Genomic DNA, 22,263 nt, shown 5'->3' on the forward strand with positions numbered 1-22,263 from the left:
GCCACCCAGGCGCCCCAAGCATCTGACTTTTGATTTCAGCTCAGGTCACGATCTCAGGGTCGTGGGATCGAGTCCAGTGTTGGGCTCTGCGCTGGGCGTGGAGCCTGCTTGAGATTCTCTCTCTCTCCCTCTGCCCTTCCCCTCTCCAAAACAAAACAAAAAAACGACAAAAAAGAAAATGTTTGTGTTTACCTGCATTTGACTAGAAAGCAGGACCCAGACCTGGACGGTGAGGCATTTGCTTTGTACGCTCTCTCTCTTCAGTCTGGATTTTTAAAAAAATAACTTATAATTATTCTCTTTCTTATAAAATGTAAAAACGCATTTTGGAATGTGTCAAGCCCCTCGGCCGGCAAGTCCCTGTGCCCAGTGGGGCCAGCGCCACGCCCCCTGCTCCCAGAGCCCTTTGCGGCAGCCCAGGCTTGGGTTTCCTGTGTGATGTCGGCCTCCTCTTAGAAGACCAGCCGGGCGGGGCCGCACTCGGTGGGGCTCTGGTGTTGGCGGACGAGGGCCTAACGCCGGCCGCGGTGCTAATCAGTAAAGCTCCCCGTTGAGAGGAGTGGCCCCGGAGAGTTCCTGTGGACTCTGCCTTCTGCTATCCACGCAAGACCCAGAGAGGTAACACTACCAGCCCAAGGGCACCCAGCTGGGAGGGGCGGAGCCAGGAGCCAAACCCAGCCTGTGGGGGCCCCGCCTGAGCTCTCCCCCAGACTGTGTGGGACTCTCCCCGGCCAGGACCCCTGCCTGCCCAGCCACCCAGCCTCTTTGCCACCTCCTGAGTCAGCTCAAGCCAAGTGTGGGCAGGTGACCCTGCGCTGACTCTGTTCATTCATTTGTATTTTCCACTGCCAATCCACTCACCCCCAACCCCTCCACCCCATCCATTCATCTGTCCATCCTTCAGTCCATCTGTCTGTCTGTCCATCCCTCCATCCACCTATCTATCCACCTGGCCACTCACCCCCTCCGTCCATCTCTCTACCCATTCATCCATCCTTTTGTCCGGCCATCCTCCCCGGCCAGCAGTCCGTCCATCCGTCTATCCATCCACCCATCCATCCACCGACTTGTTTTCTCACGCCTTTCTTCCCCCAGCCTCCCCAGGGTGGCTGTCTTGTGCTGGGTGCTGTGGGCTTAGAGACGGGTCTGGCACGACCCTGCCTGCCCGAAGCTCACAGCAGGCTGGGGAGCTTTTCCACCTGAACCACAGCCCGAATGGTGAGGTGGTGTGTTTTCTGTGTCTGCTGTGGAGAAGGGTAAAGTTTGGGCATGTTTGCTCAGGAGACAAAGGGTGGGTGACACTTGGCTGCCGTGACTGGGAAAACACACTTGTCTCCTATGTCACCGTCTTGGGCTGCCCGCCCCCCGCAACCCCACATGCCCCTTGTCTCCTCCCTCCTCTGCGTCTGTCCTTGGCGCTCACTGCTGTTTGGAGGTCTCCATGCTTTTGTCACCTCATCTCTTGGTGGCCTGTCCCCCTCCCTAGAACGTGAGAGCCACGAGGCAGGGACTCCCGTCTGTGTGGTTGTTGCTGTGATCTCAGAGCTGGGCTTAAATGCACAGCCCGGGGCGCCTGGGCGGCTCAGTCGGTTAAGCGTCTGCCTTCAGCTCGGGTCATGATCCCAGGGTCCTGGGATCGAGTCCCGCATCGGGCTCCCTGCTCGGCGGGGAGCCTGCTTCTCCCTCTCCCTGCCGCTCCCCCTGCTTGTGCTTGCTCTCTCTCTGACAAATAAATAAATAAAATCTTTGGCTGCAAACAGCCTGGCTCCCAAGCAGACGCTGAGCTGTGTCTCTCTAAAGGCCAGGCAGGGCATCATCCTGCCCTTTGCCCTCTGACATGGCAGCCGCCTCTGCCAGCCTGTCTCCCCTTCACCCTGTATTGGCTGGGCAGGCGGGGAGGGGGCTGCCCCTCCATCAGCACCCAGCGTGTTCAAGGCCGGCCTGCGTCCACATGTCAGAACACAGAAAACAGGTAGACACACAGTCCCTGACCCGAGGGCCACCTGGACGAGGCAGTCCGAACCCTGTGCCCCTCTACCCCGGTCCTGCCAGCTTTCTGGCCAGCAGGACTCTCACTTTGTGTGGCCCTGGGCAAGTGCACGGCTTCCTTAAGCCTGAGTGCCCCCATGGCCACCTCGCAGCACTGCTGTGTGGGTCATGTGGGAGCATGTGCTGAGCCCCTGGGAGGGCCCACTGGGTGATGGCCATGGGGACAAAGCTCATGGGCGTCAGGGCCTGGCCCTCGGCATCAGAGAGGGGCTGGTTGTTCCAGAGTGTCTGGCGATCACATCCGGCCCTGCCACCTGTGCGGCCTCAGACAAATCCCCTCTTTGGGCCTCAGTGGCTCCATCTGTAAAATGGGACCGTCAGCACTGCTTTCCCTTCAGGAGAACCCTGGCTTCGTGAGAGGCCTGATCAGCAGCCCTGGCCCCTGGTTCCCTAGCAGTGGGCCCCTCAGGGCTTGGTCAGTGCTGGGCACTGGGGGCTGAGCAGAGGCAGACCCGGCGGGGCCCGGGGAGTGGGAGACAGATGTGGGTGCACATGGACAGTGTGGGGCCAGGGCAGTGTGCAGGGCATGGAGCAGACGCTGAGCTGTGACCAGTGTTTGCTCGTGGGGTGGGGGGAGAAGGGGGGCTCATGCAGCCTGCTCGTGCTTGCCCCCACTCCCTCCTGCCAGCTGGAGCCTCCTGAGGACGGGGACTGGGTCTTACCCGCCTCCGTGCAGCCTCAGCTCAGCCCCAGCTCGGATGGTGTTTGAGTGAATAGGATGGAGCTTCGAGGGCTCCTGGGGAGGCCCGAGGACACCATGAAGGCTTGGAGGGACAGGGGTACCTCAGCCCCATCCCCGGACCTCCCCGGAGGTGTCCGCACCTGGGTGGACAGTGAGCCCGCCACCTCCCGTGGCCTCTCGCATAATTCCCTGACCCCTGGGTCCCAAGGGCACTGGGACAAGGGTCCTTTGGGGGGTGGGTGGGAGGGAGTCCAGCTGCCCAGTGCCTGGGTTTGGGCATTGCCCCGCACGGCCTCTGCCTTCGAGGCCACTGGTCCACAGGCTCCCGTCTCCTGTCCCTCCCCCGGCCCCAGCTATTTAAGGTTGGCCAGGAGCTGACGAGCTGCTGCCGAGGCCACCCTGGTGGTGGCAGACTGCTGTCAGGCAGGCAGACCCCAGGGCCTTCCCCACCGCCGTGTTGTCCATGGATTTTGTGGCTGGAGCCATCGGAGGTAACAGACAGGGACCCGGGGGGCACGGGGGGCAGTAGCCCTCCCACGCAGTGGGCCGTGAGGGGCCCCGGAAGTGGCCGGGCCCCAGTGAGGGCCGCAGGTGCTGGGAGGAGGCACAGGGGGAGGTGAGTCCGCGTTGGCCTGGCCCGCTCAGCCTGGGGGCCCCAGGCAGGGGTTGGGGGGAGGGCTGCGGGGGCAGAGGGTGGTCTCTGCCTGGGCCGTCAGTGTGGAGAGGGATGGCTGAGCTGTGGGAAGGAACAAGAGGCTGGGGGAGGGTGGGCAGCGAGGACAAACAGGCCTGGGTCCCTAAACACGGACTGCAGGGGGTGGGCAGGGAGGGGAAGAGGCCCTGCTGGGCCCTGGCCACACCCGCTGGCTGCCTGTCTGCTGTCCCAGCCTGCTGGCCTCCCAAACTATTTTCCCTTCTGGGGAAAGGGCTGGTTGCAAAAGACAAATCCAGAGAGATAACTAGCCGGTTGGCAAACAGGCGGGGGACGGGCTTCCCCCATCCCTCGATCCTGCAGGCTGGGAGCCTAATTTGGGCGAGTCACATTTAGCCTTGCTGGTCTTGTGAAATAGTCGTGGGTGCTGGTCGATACTTCTAGGAATGGCGTGGGGTGTCCTCCTCCCTCAGGAGGGGAGGGCAGTGCTGACCCAGGGCAGGCTGGAGCCCTGGCCTCCCCGGGGACCTTTCTGAGGTCTGACTCTGCCCCAGGCCCAAGGCCAGCTGCTTCCCTGCGTGTTAGCCCCCTAAGGAGGAGGCTCAGAGAAGGGGCTTGACTTGGCCAAGATCACAAAGCCAGAAAAGGCTCTTGAAGACCTTGTCCTTGTCCTTGTGGAGGACAGACATGGCATGCGTGGGACAGAAGCAAAACCACGTGACCGGCGCTCCGATCAATATGTTTTCTGGCACAGAGGCAGCCCAGATATAGGGGTCAGGGAGGGCTCCAGAGAGGGGGTGATGCTGTGGCAGGGCTTTGATGGATGAGTAGGAGTTTGGTGAGGTCTCTGTGAGGGTCAAGGAGGGTAATTCTAATCAAGTCATTCAGTCAGTCCTTTGTTCATTCACTCACTCGTTCATTCATTCATGCACACTTACTGAGTCCTGGGATGCCCAGTAAATAGGGCAGAGCCCCCAAGTGCCTTGTTGTCCTCAGGTGGCCCTCAGCACCCCTCACCCCTGGGGTATGTAACCCCAGGGCTCTGTGGCTCTCTGGCTTCCCCAGGGCAGTGCTGGGGGCTTGGACATTGAGGCTCTGGTGTCAGGAAAGGAGAAAGGAACAGGATGATGGCACCTGGCCCTTTGCAGGGAGAGCTAGACCGTCCTTCACAGAGCCCTGGGTGACCTGGGCTTTCCCACCTCATGGCCTTCATTGGGTCTGTGCCTCTCCACACACACACCCGGCAGCTGAAAGGCAGACAGACCCTTCACAGGCTTGAGGACAAGAGCTGCCTGGCTTGGAGGCAGGGCCCAGCAAGAGGCTCTCCCAAAATGCGTCCCTGGCTTTCGGAACAAGGCATGGCTGGGCCAAGACGCGGAAGGAGAAACTGCTAGCAGCTTGGCTGAGCCTCAATTTCCTTCTCTGCATCAGCACGCTCAGGGTTGATGAGACAAGAAGTGTGGGGTATTCTCAGCGGGAGCTGGTGGGGTTCAGCCCTGCCTCCTGCTGTGAGACGGGATCAGGTTACTCCGCCTCCTCACCTGGTCCTTCTGATTTCCTTCCAGGTGTCTGCGGTGTGGCTGTGGGCTACCCCCTGGACACGGTGAAGGTACGGCAAGAGGCAGGCCTCCGCCGTCCATCCAAAGGCCCCTGGCTGGGATTAGGCTGCCCTCCGAGTCTCCTGCATCCACCTGTGGCCAGAGACCTTTCTGGCCTGCTAGTCAGACCAGCCCTCCCCACGCTCCTCAGGACTATGTCAGCCCCTCTTCTCATCTGTGCCTCAGGTTTCTTGTCTTACACGGGGCTCCTGATCCCTGCTCTGCCCACAGTCAGCACGCACATGACCTTCAAGGCGTTGGCTCGTCCCCTCCCCCAGGCCTACTGACCTTGCCGTCGGCCACCTCTTCCTGAAGTCCGCTTCTCTCACAGGTCAAGATCCAGACAGAGCCCAAGTACAGGGGCATCTGGCACTGCGTCTGGGACACATACCGCCAAGAGCGGGTAGGCCAGGGCCCAGGGAAATGGGCAGGAGTATGTCAGGGCCTCAGACCCCAGGCCTGCCACTCCCAACCAGCCAGGGGGTGCTGAAGCCATCTGAGCTCAGCTCTGTCACCTTCCAAATGGCAATGATTGTACCAACCTGCTGGGTTTCTCTGAGGACGAGAGCCAGGCGTCTGGCACATAGGAGGTGCTCAGAATGAGGTCCTGCCTTCAGGAGAGGGTCCACAGGTGGCATCCGGGGCCTTTCAGGGTCAGAGGGGTACCCCGAGTGTTTGCATTTCTATCCCCTCCAGGCTAGGCATCCCTTGAAAGCCGTGCTGGCTGGAGCTGTGAGGTGTCCCCAGCGTCTAGCTGAGAGAGCAGTCCAGAGGAGGGACTCGGGGATACTTACCAGCCCCCTCGGCCCAGGGCCCCTCTGAGCGGCCCCCTTCCCGGCTGGGCCTCTGGCCTGACTCGGGCCCTCGGGTCCCGTCTGTCCACCCGCCAGGTGCGGGGCTTCTACCGAGGCCTGTCGCTGCCCGTGTGCACCGTGTCCCTGGTCTCGTCCGTGTCTTTTGGGACCTACCACCACTGCCTGGCGCACATCTGCCGATTTCGCTACGGCAGCCCCGAGGCCAAGCCTGCCAAGCCCGACATCACGCTGTCAGGATTTGCTTCTGGCCTGGTCCGCGTGAGTGGGGTGGGGGGCGGGGGCCTCAGGACTGCGGGGTCGGGAGAGGCCGAGAGAGCCGCCCAAGAGGCCACCCAGCCCTGCAGAGGGGGACATGGAGGCTTGGGGCAGGGCAGAGACTGGAGGAGGGCCAGGGGGCTGTGGGTGAGGGCCCAGCTGGTTCTCGTTAGCTGAGTGACCTTGGGCAAGCTAGGGAGCCTCTCGGAGCTTCTGTCTCTTCATTCGTAAGAGGCGTGGCGAAGACCCAGTAAGGTTATGAGTGCAGAGCCCCCTGTCAGCACGGGGTCTGACAGGTATGAGCACCCACAGAATGGCAGCCAGTATTATTGGTGATATTATGTTACTTAGTCATGTTATTAAATGCATTTAGTATTGTACTATTCTTACACTAAGTACTTATATTAATCACATAGTACATGGATGTCATTCCCATATTAATTATGTGATAAATACTCCCACGAACCCGAGTCACAGACACTTAGCCAACACCTCTGGTGTGCCGGGCCCGCTCCGTGCCCGCGGCCTGCGCGGCAGAAGCAAGCACCAGCTGTGAACCCTGCCGCCCTGGGACGGGTGGGCCAGCCCGGGGCCACAGGAGGCCAAGGCCAAGGGGCGGCGCCCTCTTACCCCTGCTCCTTCCGCGGCAGGTGTTCCTCACCTCGCCCACTGAGGTGGCCAAGGTCCGCCTGCAGACGCAGACGCAGGCCCAGCAGCGGCGCCCGTCGGCCTCGTGGCCCTCGGCTGCGCCCCCCATGTGTCCGGCGCCCCCTGCGTGCTCGGTGCCCGGGCCCAAGTACCGAGGGCCACTGCACTGTCTGGCCACGGTGGCCCGTGAGGAGGGGCTGCGGGGCCTCTACAAGGGCAGCTCGGCCCTGCTCTTCCGGGACGGCCACTCCTTCGCCACCTACTTCCTGTCCTACGCCATCCTCTGCGAGCAGCTCACCCCCACGGGCCACAGCCAGCCAGGTGAGCGCGGCCCGGGGCCGGGCGAGCGGGGCCGGGGGAGCAGGCGTGGATGCGGTCGTGCCAGATCCGGGCGCCACGGAGCCTCCCGGGGTGGGAACGTCCGTGCCCAGCGCACGGGGAGTCGGGACGGACCCGCCGTGTGGCTTTGTACAGGTCACATCGGTGGTGCGCGCCCCGGGCTCCGTTCCGGGGTCCCCGCTTGGCCTCCTCTGTGTCCCCGGCTGGCGTGCGGCTGAGGCGCTCGCGGCTCTCTCCCTGCAGATGTCTTGGGCGTGCTGGTGGCCGGGGGCTGCGCCGGGGTCCTGGCCTGGACCGTGGCCACCCCCATGGACGTGATCAAGTCACGCCTGCAGGCGGACGGGCAGGGCCAGCGGCGCTACCGGGGCCTTCTGCACTGCGTGGTGACCAGCGTGCGGGCGGAGGGGCCGCGGGTCCTCTTCAAGGGGCTGACGCTCAACTGCTGCCGCGCCTTCCCCGTCAACATGGTGGTCTTTGTCGCCTACGAAGCCGTGCTGAGGCTCATCCGGGGCCTGTCCACGTAGCCAGTCCCAACGCCCCAGGGGCCGACCCACCGGCAGCTTCCCGAGGTCCTCGTGGCTGCAGGGGCGCAGGAGAGCGTCGGGGTCTGGGCCCCACGGAGCCGCTGCCCAGGACGGCCAGCCTCCCCGAACCCCGAGTCAGCCGTGCTCGGGGCTTCGCCTGCCCGGCTACGGACCACAAGGAGGTGGAGGGGCCCATCTGCCAGCAGCCTGGGGGTGGCCTGAGGGTCACACGAGCCAGGGAGGAGTGGGCCTCTTGGATGAGGACATCCGTCACACGGAGTCATTTGAGCACGTCGTTGGGAGTTCCAGCTTCCCTGTCACCCCTCCCTGCCGCCCGCCCGCGTCTTCAGAGCACCCCTGCGCCTCCATCCAGTCCCTCGGCCGCCCTCCCTGCCAGGCCCCCCCGACCCCCCCCTCAGCTCTCCTCGGCTGCTTAGTGAGCTCCTGGGCACCGGCCCGCTCGCTCCCCTGCACCAGGCTGCTCAGAGAGGGCACTGACCGGACGGCCATGGCCAGCGTGCTGCCAGACCTGCTCACGCCCTTGCCCGGCTGGGAGATCCCCGAGACTCAGCGGGGAGCTGTTGACAATAAAGCGTCTTTGAGCATGCTCAGTGGTGCTGCTCCGTGGTCTGTGGGGTGGGCGATCAGCTTATCCTCAGAGGCCCAGCCCTCCAGACCTGTGTGGCCAGTGTTCCCACTATGCAGATGGGCACACTGAGGCCCAGCACTCTGGCTGGCTCCACTCCCTCGGCCTTTGGGGCGCTGAACCCTGCCACGGGAAGCCACTCAGCCTTCAGCATGAGGCTTGCTCTCCTCACCACCCACATCCCAAACCCAGCCCTGTCTGAGCGAACCTGGGTTCCAGCCAGCTGCCCTGGCCTGTGTTGCCGGACATTTGGCCTGGAGGAGGGAGGGAGGGAGGGTGGTGTATCCTGAACACTGCTGGGTGCCAGGTCCCTTACACGGGTCATCACAACAGGTTGACCCCAGGTGAGCAAACAGCTCAGAGAGGGAACTGGGCCTGCCCACTGTGGCAGGGGTGACGGTGGTGGTGGTGGTGGGGGGGAGACTCGCACCTGCATTTCTGAAGTCCTCTTGTTGGCACCACACGACTTCCAGGCACGGGGGACCATCAGGGGCCAGAGCTCAGGTAAAGCCGGCCAACACCTGCCTCGATTTTCCTCACTCACAGACACTAGCCTTGACCATGTCTTTGGACCGAGACCTCTTGTGTTCTGGAAACTTTCCCAGAACACATGGGCGGACCCTCCCGTCCCAGTCCACTCCTGTCATACTGACCCAAGTATTTCCTTACGCTCAGTGCTCTCCACCAGAAACGCCCTTCCCCTCCTCTGCCTGGCTGAGTCTGCATCCCAGGCATCACCTCCTTCAGGAAGCTCTCCCAGCCTGACCACTAGGCTGCTTATTAGGCTCCCACGGGGCCCTGGCTCCTTGTTTTGGTCACTCATCTGCCCCCGACCCCTGACACCCCACTCCACCCACATGTCTGATTTGGATTCTATCCAGCACAGGGCCTGGCACACAGTAGGTGCTCAGGGGGTGTGGAAGGAAGTCCTGCCCTAGATTCCAGGGAGTTCATCCAGCTTCAAGTGAAGGATGCTAGCGTTCTAGCCAGGTGCTAGGAAAAGGGTACCAGCTAACAAAAGGTTGGTAATTCATCAAAACCCTGGACCCCATGTCCACTTGGCAAGAAGAGCACTAGTACCCATTTGCTTGGGCCTTGGGAAGAGAGTTACTGGCAGTAACTCAGCCCTGCCAGTCACAGCTGGGGAGCGTGGGGACTCAGTCACTGAGCCGATGGCCCCGCCCACGTTGGCCAAATGGCTTTGCAGGAAGGCCTGGTCCCAGGTCCTTGTGCTCTCTAGGTGACAAGGTCCTTTGGAGGGCCGACCCAACCCCCTCTTTTAGAAACGGGCAAGAGAAGGAGGGCCCAGCTGTGTCTTCCCATCAACCGTGGCCGCCTTAACGAAGTCCAGGCTGCACCTGAAATTTCAAGTGGGCGATAAAGGGTGGTGTCCCCAGGGTTCCCACAGCCGACGGGAGAATCATGGGCCTCTGGGAAGGGCCAAGGGGCACAGAACTCCCTGGGAGAGCTGCACCTGTCGGATGGCAGGGAGCCCCCTTCTTTGCTCTCATCCTGGACTGTGTGCTCCCTGCTCCCAGCTCCCCGCTGTGCCCTGTCCCTGGCCCCGGCTCAGCTGCGATCCCCACAGCCGGGAGCTCCTCTGGCAGGAGTCCCCACGCCACAGGAGCTGCGACCTGACCTCCTGCCAACACCTGCCGGGCTATTGCACCTGTCCATCCTAACCTGGGGGATCCCCTTAAACCTGCTTTTTTAGAAAAATGTGGGGGTGGAAGCGGCTGTGGCCCTTACCAGCAGTGACCACTGGGGGAGGCACCTGACCTCTGACCCAGGGTACTGCTCCCAAGACCCCAGCATGAGGTACGGTTGCTCTTCTCCTAGAGGGGCGGGGCTGGGGGTCCCCAGAGCCTGGGGCCTGCCCGAAGTCGCAGCCCGTGTGGAGGAGCAGTCCCGACGGTGATGCGCACTCCCGCCCTGGTGCTCTGCCGCCCTGGGGACGTCACATAAGACCCCTCGTTTTAGCCACTCAGTGCACCTGTGATTATGGGTGCAAGGGAGCGACAAGACGGCAGTAGCCGTGGAGACCACAGCCAGCCAGGCGGGCGGGGCGGGGTGCTCTGGCCAGGGGGTGTCGAGGCCAGGGGAGGAGACGGGTGAGTTTGTCCTGCACGCTGGTACCCCAGCAGCTCCCAGGGTGGGACCCTCATTTGTGAGACGGCCCCTCTATGTGGACACAGCAAATAAGAGGCAGGCTCTGTCACAAACTCGCTGTGTGGCCTTGGACAAGTGACACTGCCCTCTTAAGCCTCAATATCCGCACCTGCAAGTGAGGTTGGGCGGGTAGAGGGAGCCCGGGGCTCCATCCTGGCAGGGCCAGTGCCCTGGGCCTCTCAGCCCAGCCCGTGTGTGCGGAGGACGGCTGCTCGTGCCGAGACATCCCTGCTGGGCGGCTGGAGGCGTCCCATGAGGTCTGAGGGCCAGCAGCAGGCCACTGGCTAAGGCCTCCTGGGAGCCTGCCTCTCATCTCGGGGCCACAGGGGCTTCCAGGCTGTCTCTCCACTCCACGTCACCCCCGGGTGACCCTGTGGACACGAGGGCCACCCTCGCAGGGGCCGCAGCGCTCGGCAGCAGGTGCAGCACCCCTCCCTGGGCCTGGAACAGGTTTGCTCCCTCCTCGAACCCCAGACAGAGCACAGTGACAAGGCAGGACCGAAGGAAGTTTATTCACGCCAACGAGTGACATGAGGGAGTGGACCCTACACCTCCAGAAAGCCAGACCCCTCAACCCAGGGCCTTCCCTGAGATAGGTCTTCCACTTTTCCAAACTACACAGGGTGCACGGTTCACCAGGCCTCCCGTGGACGTGCCGCTCAGGGCTGCCACGCGCTCTCTAGCTACGTCCACCTGCCCCAGGGCACTGCTCTGTGCAGACAGACTTCCACGGCAGTCAAGTGTCAAAACAAAAGCATCTGCAAAGACAACAGACCCCTCAGCATCCGGCACACGCAGCGTGAAGCGGCCACTGGCTTTCAGGGCGGAGTGTCAAGGATTATTTGGTGGAAGGAAGTATTAGAACGCTCAGGACAAAGCATGATTTCTGGAGTGCGGTGCATGCATGGTCTGGAGTGTGCTAAGTGAACCGGACTCTCGCCCACAGAAGACTCAATTTAATAAAACTCGGCCAACTTGGGCCAATATTCAACGTGAAAAGCAGCTTTCAAGCTGCGAGCTCTCTTAGCCAAACGTAGAGCAAAGCTTTCAGCTGACAATTCTTCTTTTAAATTTTTTTGGACACGGGCTGAAATACATCTGTGCTCATTAAACTTTCCCACGTAGACTTTTCAAAGCACGCTTTAATTTATGCTACTGCTGTTCTGATTCCAGTTATGCAGACAGACTCCATACTCTTTCCCAGGGCAGGTCTGAAGGGTGTGGGGAATGGCAGCAGCTGTCCTGTGGACTGGACAGGCCGGCCCGTGGACGTGCAGCCCAAGGTCCCACACGTGGGGGCTGCTCTGTGGGAGAGACTCCAGCTGGACTGTTGGACCGTGAAACATTAGCCGGCACCCATTCACCTCAAGGGTTTTGCCCCCAAGAGACAGAAAGGAGGACGGGGAAAAACAGTACACACACACACAGGGCTTCCAGATACCAGGCCAGTAATTACCGTGTGACAGAGCCTACAGGTGGTGCGGATTTGATTGGGCTGGAATTATTGGTAAATTACATCTCTTTATAAGCGCATATAAAAGGAGTTACTGGAAGTCGTAGGACAGCTTCCGGGGAGTCATGAACTCTTTCACTATCTCGTCTGTGACCTCCTTGCGCCTGGCCTGGTGCTCGGCGATCAAGGGCTGCAGAACCTCGATGAGCGTCTTCTTGAGCTCACCGGTGAGCATGTCGCCGCTGGTGTAATCCTGCCCGGAAGGAGACAGACCACAGTGACAAGCAGCCCCTCCTGCCTGGGCACCGCACGCCTCTGGGCGCCAGCCCTGCCCGCAGCCCCCATGCAGAGCCCAGCGCAGGGGTGGCGCCCGGAAGTCCAAGGACCCTGCACCTTAAACAACGCTTTCTTAACATGCCGTGACTTGCCACTCACCGCCCCCCGCTCCGAGCTCCACGGCCGCCCGCCCGCCCGCCCTGGCAGCTCCTGGTCAGCATCCCGTGCTGTACAGTCTGTTCTGGACTTTTCGCCACAATCAGCTTTAAACACGTTTGTACGGAGACTTCTTTCTTGGTCAGAATTACTTCCGTGGAAGAGATTCTGAGGACTGGAAAACCCGACGCAGAGGCTACAGGTACTGTTCGGGCTCTTCCAACTTCTCACCAAACTGCTGCCGAGAGGCCGTGCCAAGACCCTTGCCTCACCTGGGTGAGCCTCGAAGCCCCGCTAACTCGGTGGGGCACTGTCTGCACCTGACTCTGTCCTGCTCGACTTTACTGGTCCGTGGTGTCCAGGAAGGGGAGGCCGCGGTGGGTCACCACCACACTGCAGTGTGTGCTTTCCTCTGCGGACTATCTGTCACCAGGCTTCTTGGCGCATGGCTAAGGGCAGTGGACCTCCTCAGTTTTCACCTCGTCTCAGCTGAGGGCCTGCTCCCCAAGGCCCAGCCCTGAGGGGCTCCGGCCACCCTAAGCCCGGCTGCCAGGCCCCCCATGTCCCGTGTGAGAGCACCGGGGGCCGGCTGGACCCTGCAGCCTGTGGGCTCACCTTCCTGATCTGCTCGAGCTTGTCATCGTCCTCGAGGAAGAAGGTCAGGTACATGAAGGACACGTCCACGTCACAGTTGCCCCCGAACTGCCTGTGTTCCTCGACGGTGTCTCTGCCCCCAGAAAACGCGTGCTTGTTGACCTGCGGCGGCAAGAGCACAGGACGCTGGTCGGGTCGGGCCACCCCGCGTGGGGAAGGTGGCTGGGAGCCGCGGGTGGCACTGGGGCCGGGGCTCACAGTCGGGGTGGGGAGGAGCCCCACAAATAGCTCCAGACTGTCCGTCAAGCCCGGTCCCCAGTGAGGCCAACTGAAGAGAGGGGGGAGAGGAGGGTAGGTTAGCTCTCAACCCCCCACCCCCACAAAACACAGCACAGAGCTGGGAAAGCCAAAGTGCCGCCCGTGCTGAAACGTGGGGGAAGTGTCCGTAGGTGAGGGATGGACACAAGCACCTTCGAGTGACAGCCAACCCGGGAAGGGCGCTGCCACCTTCTCCGCCGTGGAAGGGGGCATGGGGGCCACAAGAATGGGGCTCGAAGGGGGGAGCAGAGCCAGGAGACACGCGGAGGGAGACAGCGCCTGCAGCCAGCCCCACCTACAAATATGCAGTTTCCGGAGCTGAAAAAAGACTCAGAAACTAGCACAACGGTTTTTGGAATCACTGAAGATAATCTTGGAGAAATCAGGGCCAAAAAGCGAGAGAAGAAAAGCCAGAAAGGACAAAGTCTCCTCAACCTTCCCACCGGCATGTGCGACCCACTATGTACAAATGTCACCCTATTTTTCTTTTCCGGGGGAAAGGGTGGGTAGAGCTGATGGTTCCTAGGTTGAGATGCTTACTCCTCCTCCCCAGGACCACAGGGCAGATTACTAACAGGATGCTCAGGGGCCCATGGACAAGCAGCAGGCGGACACCGGGGGCAGAGGCTGTCCGGCCGCGGGGAGCAGCACCTGCTCTGCCCTACGCCCCCCCCCCAACCGCGTGAAGGGGAAGTGCTGGGGGTGGGCGGATTAAAGGCAAATACGTGTTCATCTTCCCTCTCCTTCATAAAAAAAGAGCAAGTTGTAAAATAACATCAACGTCAGCAAACTGCACCAACCATGGAAACGACAAAACAAACAGGAAAAGAGAGCACTAGGACTGGGTTCTCCTGAGCTCTGGTGCCCTCGGGCAGGCGCTGGGGGTTTGATGGCGCAGCGGGGCGGCTCCTGCCCGCACGGCCTCTGCCTCTGCTCAGACTCGCAGTCCAAGCCAGGTCACTGATGGGCCCCAGGGAAGGCACTCCAGTGCCAGGAAGAAAGTCTTGAGAACAGAGCTTCCCAGGCTCCAAGGGCTGGTTTAAAGGCTATCCAAGGGCCTTGGGACAGTTCCCAATCCTCGTCTGAGAGCAAGATGAGGAAAGGTGTGTCTGCTGCACGTTTTCCAAGACGCACGGGTGCTGCGGCCACCCACGCACTCCTCCCTGGGCAGGCCCGCGTCCCATGATGGCACGCACATGTGCCATGAACAGTGGACGTCACCACGATCGCACCATTTGATCCCCAACAACCCAATGACCCTGTATTGCTTTCTCCACCTCCCAGGTGAAAACCTGCCGTATGTGGCAGTGAATGGCAGAGCCAGGCTGACCGTTCCTGGGACGCCAGGCTTCTGACAGTGGCTTACGTTTGCCTGGTGTTGGGACTGGCCAGGCCTCAGTGCGGCCGGGGCTGTCCTCAAGGGAAACCAACAGGAAAATGGGCTTGGGCTGGGGTGGAGAACAGCCTTGGTTGTGGGGACCAGAATGCAGGGGTCAGGATCCAAAATGACAGAAGCAAGTGAGATGTATCCAAACCAGTGTGATGTGGTGTAAAAGGAAACTATGCCTGGCGAGGGTGTCTCGGTTAAGGCCATGGGAGCCTTCTTCAGCCGCCACACTCCAAGAACCAGTGCGCCCTGCCTGCTCCAAGCCCGCAGGGCGGGAGGGCCTGTGCGGGGCCACTGAGCCGCGGCCCTGGAGCCTGAGGCCAGCTCTGGGCGGGCGCACTACAGGGTTAACGTTAAAGGGGTCTCGTGATCAGAAATCTCAAGTGGGCGGCCAGGCTGGCAAAGTGCGTTACAGACAGTCGTCCCAGAAGAGGAGGTTCCACACTCCAAGGCTGCCTGCAGGAGGGACTGATTTGGCGGGCTCTGGCAGGGCCCATGGGACAGCCTGGGGAAGGCCTGTTTTGGCCTATCCTGCAAAGGAGCTCACCAACTCTTCATTTGGAACTAAAGTCTTAAATCTGGGCTGCACTTGACAGTTTACACTTTTTGCACGTGATCCCACGTACGCCTTGTCTCAAGCCTATGAAGTCAGCACAGCTGCTCTGACTTCACAGATGTCTCAGTTGGACGGCAAGGTCACCTGCCAATGACAGCGAAGTGGCAGGACACGGACAACCTGGGGTTCCCGACTCTAGGCCACGGGAGGGCCCGCGCAATGGGGGAGCTGGGTTCTGGTCCCAACCCCACCACTCCCCAGCTGTGTGGACGTAGGAAGCTGCCTGGTCCCTCTGAGTCTGGGTTTCCTTGCCTACAAGATGACCATGGCCTCCCGGGTGGTTGGTAGGACTCAGTGAGATCACACGGGTGAGCACGCGGCAGGAGATGACGCAACCAAGCTGCTGTGTGCCCCGCATGGCTACTGCTATTCTCAGGGGCGCTGGAGCAGATCCCCGCCCTTGGCTGGGGTGGAGGTGGATTCTGGAATGGAAGGTGGGTGTGGGGACCGAGAACGACGGCCTGGCCTGACCTTGTCCTGCCCCACAGGCCGCTCACAACCCTCGGGGCCTCTGCAGCTGTGTGCTTCCTGACCTCATGCTCACTGCCCACCCAGCCCTCAGGGCCTTTGCTGGTCCCTAAGCGAATGAAAAATGCCTTGGACCCAAAAATGACTTCTTTAAAACGATGTACTAAATGCACTAAAACTAAAAAACCAAGCAAAATGCCTTCTCTTCTGGAGAGAAGAGGACCCTCCCTCCCACTTCTGTACTCCACGCTTTAAAACTTTCAGCCAGTACTGAAAGGGCAAGAAAAAGCCCTGAATATACCAGCTTCCAACAGAGGCTGGTAGAGTTGGCGGTGGCTATTTCCTGGAAGAGGGTTTGGACATTAAGGGTTTCCCCATTGTTAACCAGAACCCGCTAGGGAGTCTGGAAGGGCTGGGGGCCAGCGGTGACTCAGAGGGTTGCATTACACGCCTCAGATACGGATCTGGTCACTCCTGCTATAAACTTCCCACCCGCAAACACACACTGGATTCCAAATAAAATGTCAACAGCTTCGTGGGACAGTGAGGGGGGTGTATCTATATTGGCAATTCAGCCCAAGAGAGAAGCAGGGCCCTGGGAAAGAAAAAAGCTCAGATTCCTAATTCTCATTTCTTTGGTGACTTGACAAATACTTGCTGATGCCTGCTGCATGATAGGATGGACACGACTGTCCTGTTGAAGGGCCCCCACCGGTTCCCAGTCTCCATGAGAACGTACGGCCCCTACACCCCACCCTGGCCAAACTGGTCATCCTCTCTGGCTGTCATCCCTCTAAAGGCACTCACTGCTATTTCCCCGGGAGAAATAAAGCCAGAAAACATAAAGCACCTGGTCCACCTGCTGGACTACAGCTGCTGCTTGGAAAGGTACTAGAATATGTTCTATCATTTACTTTAAAGAAAACCGCATGGGGCGCTTGGGCGGCTGTCGGTGAAGTGGCTGCCTTCAGCTCAGGTCATGATCTCAGACTCCTGGGATTGAGCCCCGAGCGTCAGGCTCCCTGCTCAGTGGGGAGCCGGCTTCTCCCTCTCCCCCTGCCCCTTCTTCCACTCATGCTCTCTCTCTCGCTCTCACTCTCTTTCAAATAAATAGATAAAATCTTAAAGAAGAAAAAAAAGAAAAAAAAAAAGAAAACTGCCACGACTTTGCTTCCAGAGCAGAGCACTGGTGAGAAAAGCAGAGAAGAAAAAAGGAGAAGAAATATTCAAAGTTTTGCCTAAATAAAAGGGCACAGACAGAACAAGCTCATCTGGTGTTGGCAACGGGGACAGGCTGCCTCGAGGTTGCAGGCAGCAGCAGTTACTGACCCTGGAACCCAGCGCTGTGGGGAGGACGCTGGAAGGACGGTCCTGCCATGTGTGCGCGTGCCTGCGAGTGTGAGTGTGAGTGTGAGTGTGTCCCGGGCGCGTCTGCTCCGTGTGCACAGGCTGCCCCCCGCCCCGGATGGTGCTCACCTTGGTCTTGATCTGCTTGGCGGTGTCCGTGAGGAAGATGGAGGAGTTGGGGTCGCTGGCGCTCATCTTGGTCTGGGCCCCCTGCAGGGCGGGGAAGAAAGTGGAGTGCAGCAGGGCTGGCTTCGGGTAGCCGATCCTGGGGGCGACGTCTCTCGTCATCCTGAAGTAAGGATCCTGTGGGGCGAGAGGGGCCTCTGAGGAAGCTGGCAGAAATGGGCTGGCTGTCAGCCCGTGAACAACGCCTCCGCGGCCTCCATGGGATGCTCCCAGCTCCCAAGTAGCTTACAGGACTGCCCCGGCCCAACACCTCTTAAAACCTCCTTTCCCATCAGAGTGCAGCGCCCCAGACCGATAAACGCCTCGCTCTGCCTCCTGACCTGGTCGATGGCACAGGGGATGAGGCACTGGATGTCTGCCCTGTCTCGGAAGATCTGAGGGAATGAGTTGCTGAAGGAGGGAGCAGCCTGGATGGCAGGAAAGCTGATCTTCCCTGAAAGTGTGAACAATATATTTTTACACACGACATCGACTCCTGTTCTGGTTAATTCAGCCAGCAAAAGGGATGAGCATGAACAAGCATTCTCCCCTTTAGAAAAGTGATCATCACTCAAGAGAACCTGAAGCCACAGAAGAGTAGGGAGGAGAGACAAATCTACAGTCCCAGTGTGCATCTCTTTTCTCGTTTTCTCAGTTTCCCACCGCATTTCTGTGGTGACTGCACACTACCCAGTTTTTCTCCTTACATTTTCCGTCACTTGGGTGGTTGTTAAGTATGTTCTATCCTGTAAGCGTGCTGGGGAGTGTTTAGGCAGTCTCTACCCATGGACACATAGACTGTTCCTCACCTTTAATCATTACAGGTTAAGACACCCTGGTACCTAAAACTGCTCTCAATACCTTGGATGTTGCTGTTAACACTGCTACTGCTTAGACCCACACAAGGCGTCCAAGGGCCCTGACCTTGGGTGACCTCCGACAAGCGGTCCGGGCCAGCCCCCGCCAGCCATGCCGCGTGGGCACACTCACGCTGCCACCACCACCAGCGCCGGGTGTACATGTACGTACAAACACACACACACACATGCGCGCACACACACACGGCAGGGGCGGCCAATCCCTGCCTGTGGGCGCCGGGCTATGCTCGGGGCCTTCCCCGGGCTCGTCTACTGCTCACAACTCGACCTAACAGTGCCACGCGGCCCCCCATTACCAGCGGGCACTTGCAGGCTCAGACCGTCGGCACAGCCCGCCAAAGCTAATACCCAGCAAGCAGCTGGCCGGGCCAGGATTCAAACCCGGGCGCCTGGCAGCACAGTGTGCGCAGCTAGTCGTAGGTCTACTGTCTCTTCCCTGGGACATCCTCCCATGAGATGCTGGCATTCCGAGGATAAATACCCTTTCAAAAGCACAGGGTTTATGCCCCAATTGTCAGGAATGCATCTGAATGGAACATTAAAGAAAAGGGTCTTGCTCATGTGAAAAGCCTCCCAGTGAGGCCTCTCCATGGCGTTTCTGCACTTGTCCCTGAAGGTCCCCTCACTGCCAGGGCCCCGGGCCATGGCCCCCTCCCAGCAGGACAAACTCTCCCATGCGGCACCTGCAGGCACAACCTGGGATGCTGGCCTGGGCTCGCGGCTGCTTGGCCTGGAGCTGTGCCCCAGAAACGAAGTAGGGGAGGGGATCAGGAGACCCACAAGTCTCAGGGATCAATTCTTAGCTTCAGGAGCTAAGGGTCTAGAAGGAGAAGGCCAATGCATCTGACGGCATGGAAGTATGTGGAAAGGGACACGAGTGTGAGTGCAGGGGGCCGAGCCATGGAAGGACAGTGAGGGTGGGCAGGGTGGGCTCCATGGGGCCTCTGGGCAAGCCCGTCCTCCTGCGGGGGAAGCGGAGGCTCCTGGCCTCGACCAGAGGTGCCCACACGGGCAGGGGAACTCTAGTTATCCCCACCCTTCTCCTCCTTTCTTCTAGGCCTCTCAGTGGGTGACTGAGGGGTGACAGACGCTCTCCTGAAGTGCAGCCCCGACGCCCAGAAGCGGGGCCACAGGCATCGCACCAGCTCCTCTGGCTCCTGGGGAGACCTGCCTGTGGGCTCACTGTGGGGAGGTGAGGGGCCGATGCTGCCACCAGAGAGGCCACAGCGAGCTCCTTACCGATGGAGTCACTGTCAGTGAAACCGAAAATGCCTTTCACTTGGTTGAAGGTAACGTGCTTCTGAATCTTCACCACGTTCTTGTAGAAGCCTGGGCTCATCCTGCAAAGACAATCAGAATCAAACCGCAGGTTCAGAGGGCGGCCTCCCGCTGAGGCCAAAGCTGCAGAGGGTGAAGCCTGAGCATGCAGGTGCGGGCTGAGGACACACACTGGGCAGCATGGTGCCCAGGGGCATCTGCAGGTAAAGAGAGCTGCGGCAGGCCGGGCGGAGCTGCCAGAGAAGTGTGGAAAGCTGTGTGAGACCTACGCCAGAGGACGGGAGGACAAGGCAAGAACACAACACGTTCAGAGTCAGGGGGTGACGTGGAGCGCTGAAACTCTGCCCGGGTCAGCGGTCAAGCGTGCTGCACAGCTTCCAGCCTGGGAGCCCTGAGGCGCTTTCCTGTGAGACGGACTCTGTTCTGTGTTGTGGGAGACTGTCTGCACCTTGCTGCCAGAGACTGTCTGCAGAGAAACCAACCGGTCCAGCCACCACGGCCCCGTCCACTGTCGGCAGCCATGCTGTCTGGGTGGGATGACCCCATGCCCAGCAATAGGGCTGGGCCACAGTGGCTGCTTCAAGCAACCGATGCTCTCTCCTGGATGGTGAGGCATGTGGATATGAGGCCTGGAGCTGTGGCAGCCATTCTGCTACCAGAGGGACCCAGGCTGAGGATGAAGCAATTACAGGAGGGGGCAGAACCCAGAGGGACTTCTTACATGGCATCTCTAATATGCTCAGCAACTCTACTCTCCACCATACCAGGTGTCAGGCCCCACAAAGACGGAACGGGACAAAACGGGAGAGCTAATGTTTACTATGTGTTCACGTTATGTAGCAGGAGCTGTGCTAAGTGCCGGACACAGGTTAACACCACTCAAGTCCCCTTCAAAGTAGTAGCTTCACCTCCCCTTTCCTGGTAAAGACCGAGGCTCTGAGAGGTTAAGGGTCATGTCACAGATCCCAGTGATTACACGAGCTGGGATCCAAACCCAGGCTCGTCTGGCCACAATGCCTATGCTTTCCTTACCACATCTCGCAGCTTCTGAAAGAGTTTAAGATGTCTCTCCTTGGATGGAGAACTCCTGAATGTCTCCGGGCAGACGGCAGGGGCCGGGCTTGGGTGTGAGAAATGCAGGGGCCCTGGCTGCCTGGCTGGGGGGCAGCCACGAGGCAGGGAGGACTGCAAAGGCCCCGCACCAGGGGTTGTACTGAGTTGAGCAGAGTCCCACTCAGGAGCAGGAGAGGGACTGGGGAGACAGCGACCTTCACTTGGCCCCAGGGCACTGGTCAGGGGTGGGGGTGGGGAGTGTGTTAAAGAGAGAGGACACGCCAGGGACCCGGCAACATGCAAAGTGCTCCCGACACGGGTGCTCCCTGGAATGCTCAAGGAATACCTACTGCATGAATGAGCGGGCTGAGCAAGCAGGCAGAGAGCAAGTAACTCAGGTGCCCATCACAGAGCAAACGGTGGTCAGGATGTGAGCCCAGGCAGAGCACGCTGACAGACCCCTTCGCTAGACTGCCTCTCACTAGTACGAAACCCCCGACTTACAGGATAACGGAGGCTCAGAGAATGTAAGGGCTTGCCCAAAGGAACCACACCAACCAGGAGCAGAGCTGGGTCTGGAACACCAGCTCTCAGATTCCCAGGGCAGTGTCTTTCCATCCCTCACGGCTCCTGGCAGAAAGGCCTCTCTGGGCCTACACGCAGGGCCAGAAATATACGCGGGGACAGGGTGTCTGGAGCCAACTTGCCTGCATTGGGCTTCTTTCCCCACGGGGCCCTCGCCAGTTCGCTCCCACCCAAAGAGAGGGTGGAGGCTGGCTTGGTTGTAGTTTCAGCTCCTGAAGACCAGGAAGGAGCTTTGTTAAATCAAAGCTCTGGATTTTGAGTTCCATTTCAAGGGGAAAAAAAAAAAAAGCTCAACTTGTTAAAAACACACAAAAAACTCTTAAAGGGAATAAGACATTTGGAAACAGGGTTTAACTTTTAAAACTTCTCTCCTGACTTTGGGTTCCACCTAAGAGGCTTTCCGAGAAGCAACAGCACAGACTCTCTGAGCTACACGTTGTGTGGGTTCTCAGCTCTACCTCGAGCTCACGAAGAGAAAGGAAGCTCCTCTGAGCCAAGTGGAGGACGCCCAGGTGCGGTCAGCCGACAGGCCGGGCCAGTCGCCTTGGGCCCCACGTACTCTCAGAATGTGCCGAGAGCGGGGTGGGGCATGCGGTGGCCCCCTCACCTGCACTGTTCAAAAGTTCACCCCCCTTCACGCGCCTACCACGTGTTCATCCTTGAGGATACAGGGGGTGTCTGCTTCTGCCCCACCAGCACCTCGGTCCAGCAAGGCAGGGACTCCGCTTGGGTCACTGCTGGGTTCTCAGGGCCTAGGAGGGCATCAGCCACAGAGAGCGCTCCGTGACTATTTGTTTTACTCACCCAGCAGAACAGGGCCACCCCTCACTCTGTACCAGGTGCGGCCGAGGTGGAGCCTGGGGTGCTGGGGGGCACATCTGAATCGGACTGTGGGAGGGACAGCTCCCAGGAGGAGGTGATGCTTGCCCGTGCGTTTGGAGATGGCATCAGACTCCTCTGCGCTGGGACAGGGAGGTCAGGAGAGGGACGGGAACTCTGGGGGCTGTGGAACTGCAGAGTGTCCCACCTCGCTGGAGGTGGCAGTGACTGATGCTGGAGAGTAACACGGGCCAAATCCCTGAGGGGCCCGTGAGCTAAATGGAAAGTGAGCACTTCATCCTGATGATGACAGAGTGGAAGAGGCGCGGGGTGGGGAGCGACAAGAGAGCTTTACGGAGAGCGCTGGCTGCTGGGGGACCGAGGCCGTGAGGGGCTGCCATGGGAGGCAAGAGGCAGCACCCGAGGATGCGGTGGCTGGGCAGCTGCCACCCCGGCCTGGTGCTAAGAAGAGCAGCAGGATGCAGGGTGTGGC

At 60.0% G+C, this 22,263-nt stretch overlaps 2 protein-coding genes across 5 annotated transcripts in view; one reads left to right on the forward strand and one right to left on the reverse strand.

Annotated features, from left to right (window-relative positions):
* The first annotated feature begins 4,666 nt into the window (after nt 1–4,666).
* SLC25A47 (solute carrier family 25 member 47) lies at nt 4,667–8,161 on the forward strand. Of its 2 annotated transcripts, none has more exons than XM_045902036.2 (4): nt 4,667–4,992; nt 5,313–5,384; nt 5,872–6,054; nt 6,702–7,422. In XM_045902036.2, exon 4 carries the CDS (start codon nt 6,807–6,809, stop codon nt 7,254–7,256), a length of 450 nt encoding a protein of 149 aa, XP_045757992.1. In that variant the 5' UTR covers nt 4,667–4,992; nt 5,313–5,384; nt 5,872–6,054; nt 6,702–6,806; the 3' UTR covers nt 7,257–7,422. The 2 variants fall into 2 exon arrangements, with proteins under 2 accessions (XP_045757992.1, XP_064427651.1); XM_064571581.1 differs by lacking the exon at nt 4,667–4,992 and having other exon boundaries at nt 5,296–5,384; nt 6,702–7,020; nt 7,282–8,161.
* A 2,708-nt stretch (nt 8,162–10,869) lies between these two features.
* Nucleotides 10,870–22,263, reverse strand: part of WARS1 (tryptophanyl-tRNA synthetase 1) — a 31,657-nt gene continuing 20,263 nt past the window's right edge. For 2 of the 3 annotated variants that reach the window (XM_045901523.3, XM_054513879.2), the window contains 5 exons: nt 19,275–19,375; nt 17,499–17,611; nt 17,122–17,295; nt 12,878–13,018; nt 10,870–12,083 (listed from right to left, as the gene is read on the reverse strand). In XM_045901523.3, the coding sequence (XP_045757479.1) occupies nt 11,922–12,083; nt 12,878–13,018; nt 17,122–17,295; nt 17,499–17,611; nt 19,275–19,375 (691 nt within the window). In that variant the 3' untranslated portion in view covers nt 10,870–11,921. The remainder of the gene's footprint in view (nt 12,084–12,877; nt 13,019–17,121; nt 17,296–17,498; nt 17,612–19,274; nt 19,376–22,263) is intronic. The other variant, XR_010405324.1, reaches the window with a different exon arrangement.

The sequence above is a fragment of the Mirounga angustirostris genome, unplaced genomic scaffold (genome assembly GCF_029215605.1).
Source record: "Mirounga angustirostris isolate CCGP_5_RB_7025 unplaced genomic scaffold, mMirAng1.0.hap1 SCAF_9, whole genome shotgun sequence".
Taxonomy (NCBI): domain Eukaryota; kingdom Metazoa; phylum Chordata; class Mammalia; order Carnivora; family Phocidae; genus Mirounga; species Mirounga angustirostris.

Coding starts and splice junctions, on each gene's coding strand:
- SLC25A47 (XM_064571581.1), top strand. CDS start 6,807: ATGTGTCCGGCGCCCCCTGCGTGCTCGGTGCCCGGGCCCAAGTACCGA. Junction 7,021..7,281: donor CACGGGCCACAGCCAGCCAG/GTGAGCGCGGCC, acceptor CTCTCCCTGCAG/ATGTCTTGGGCGTGCTGGTG.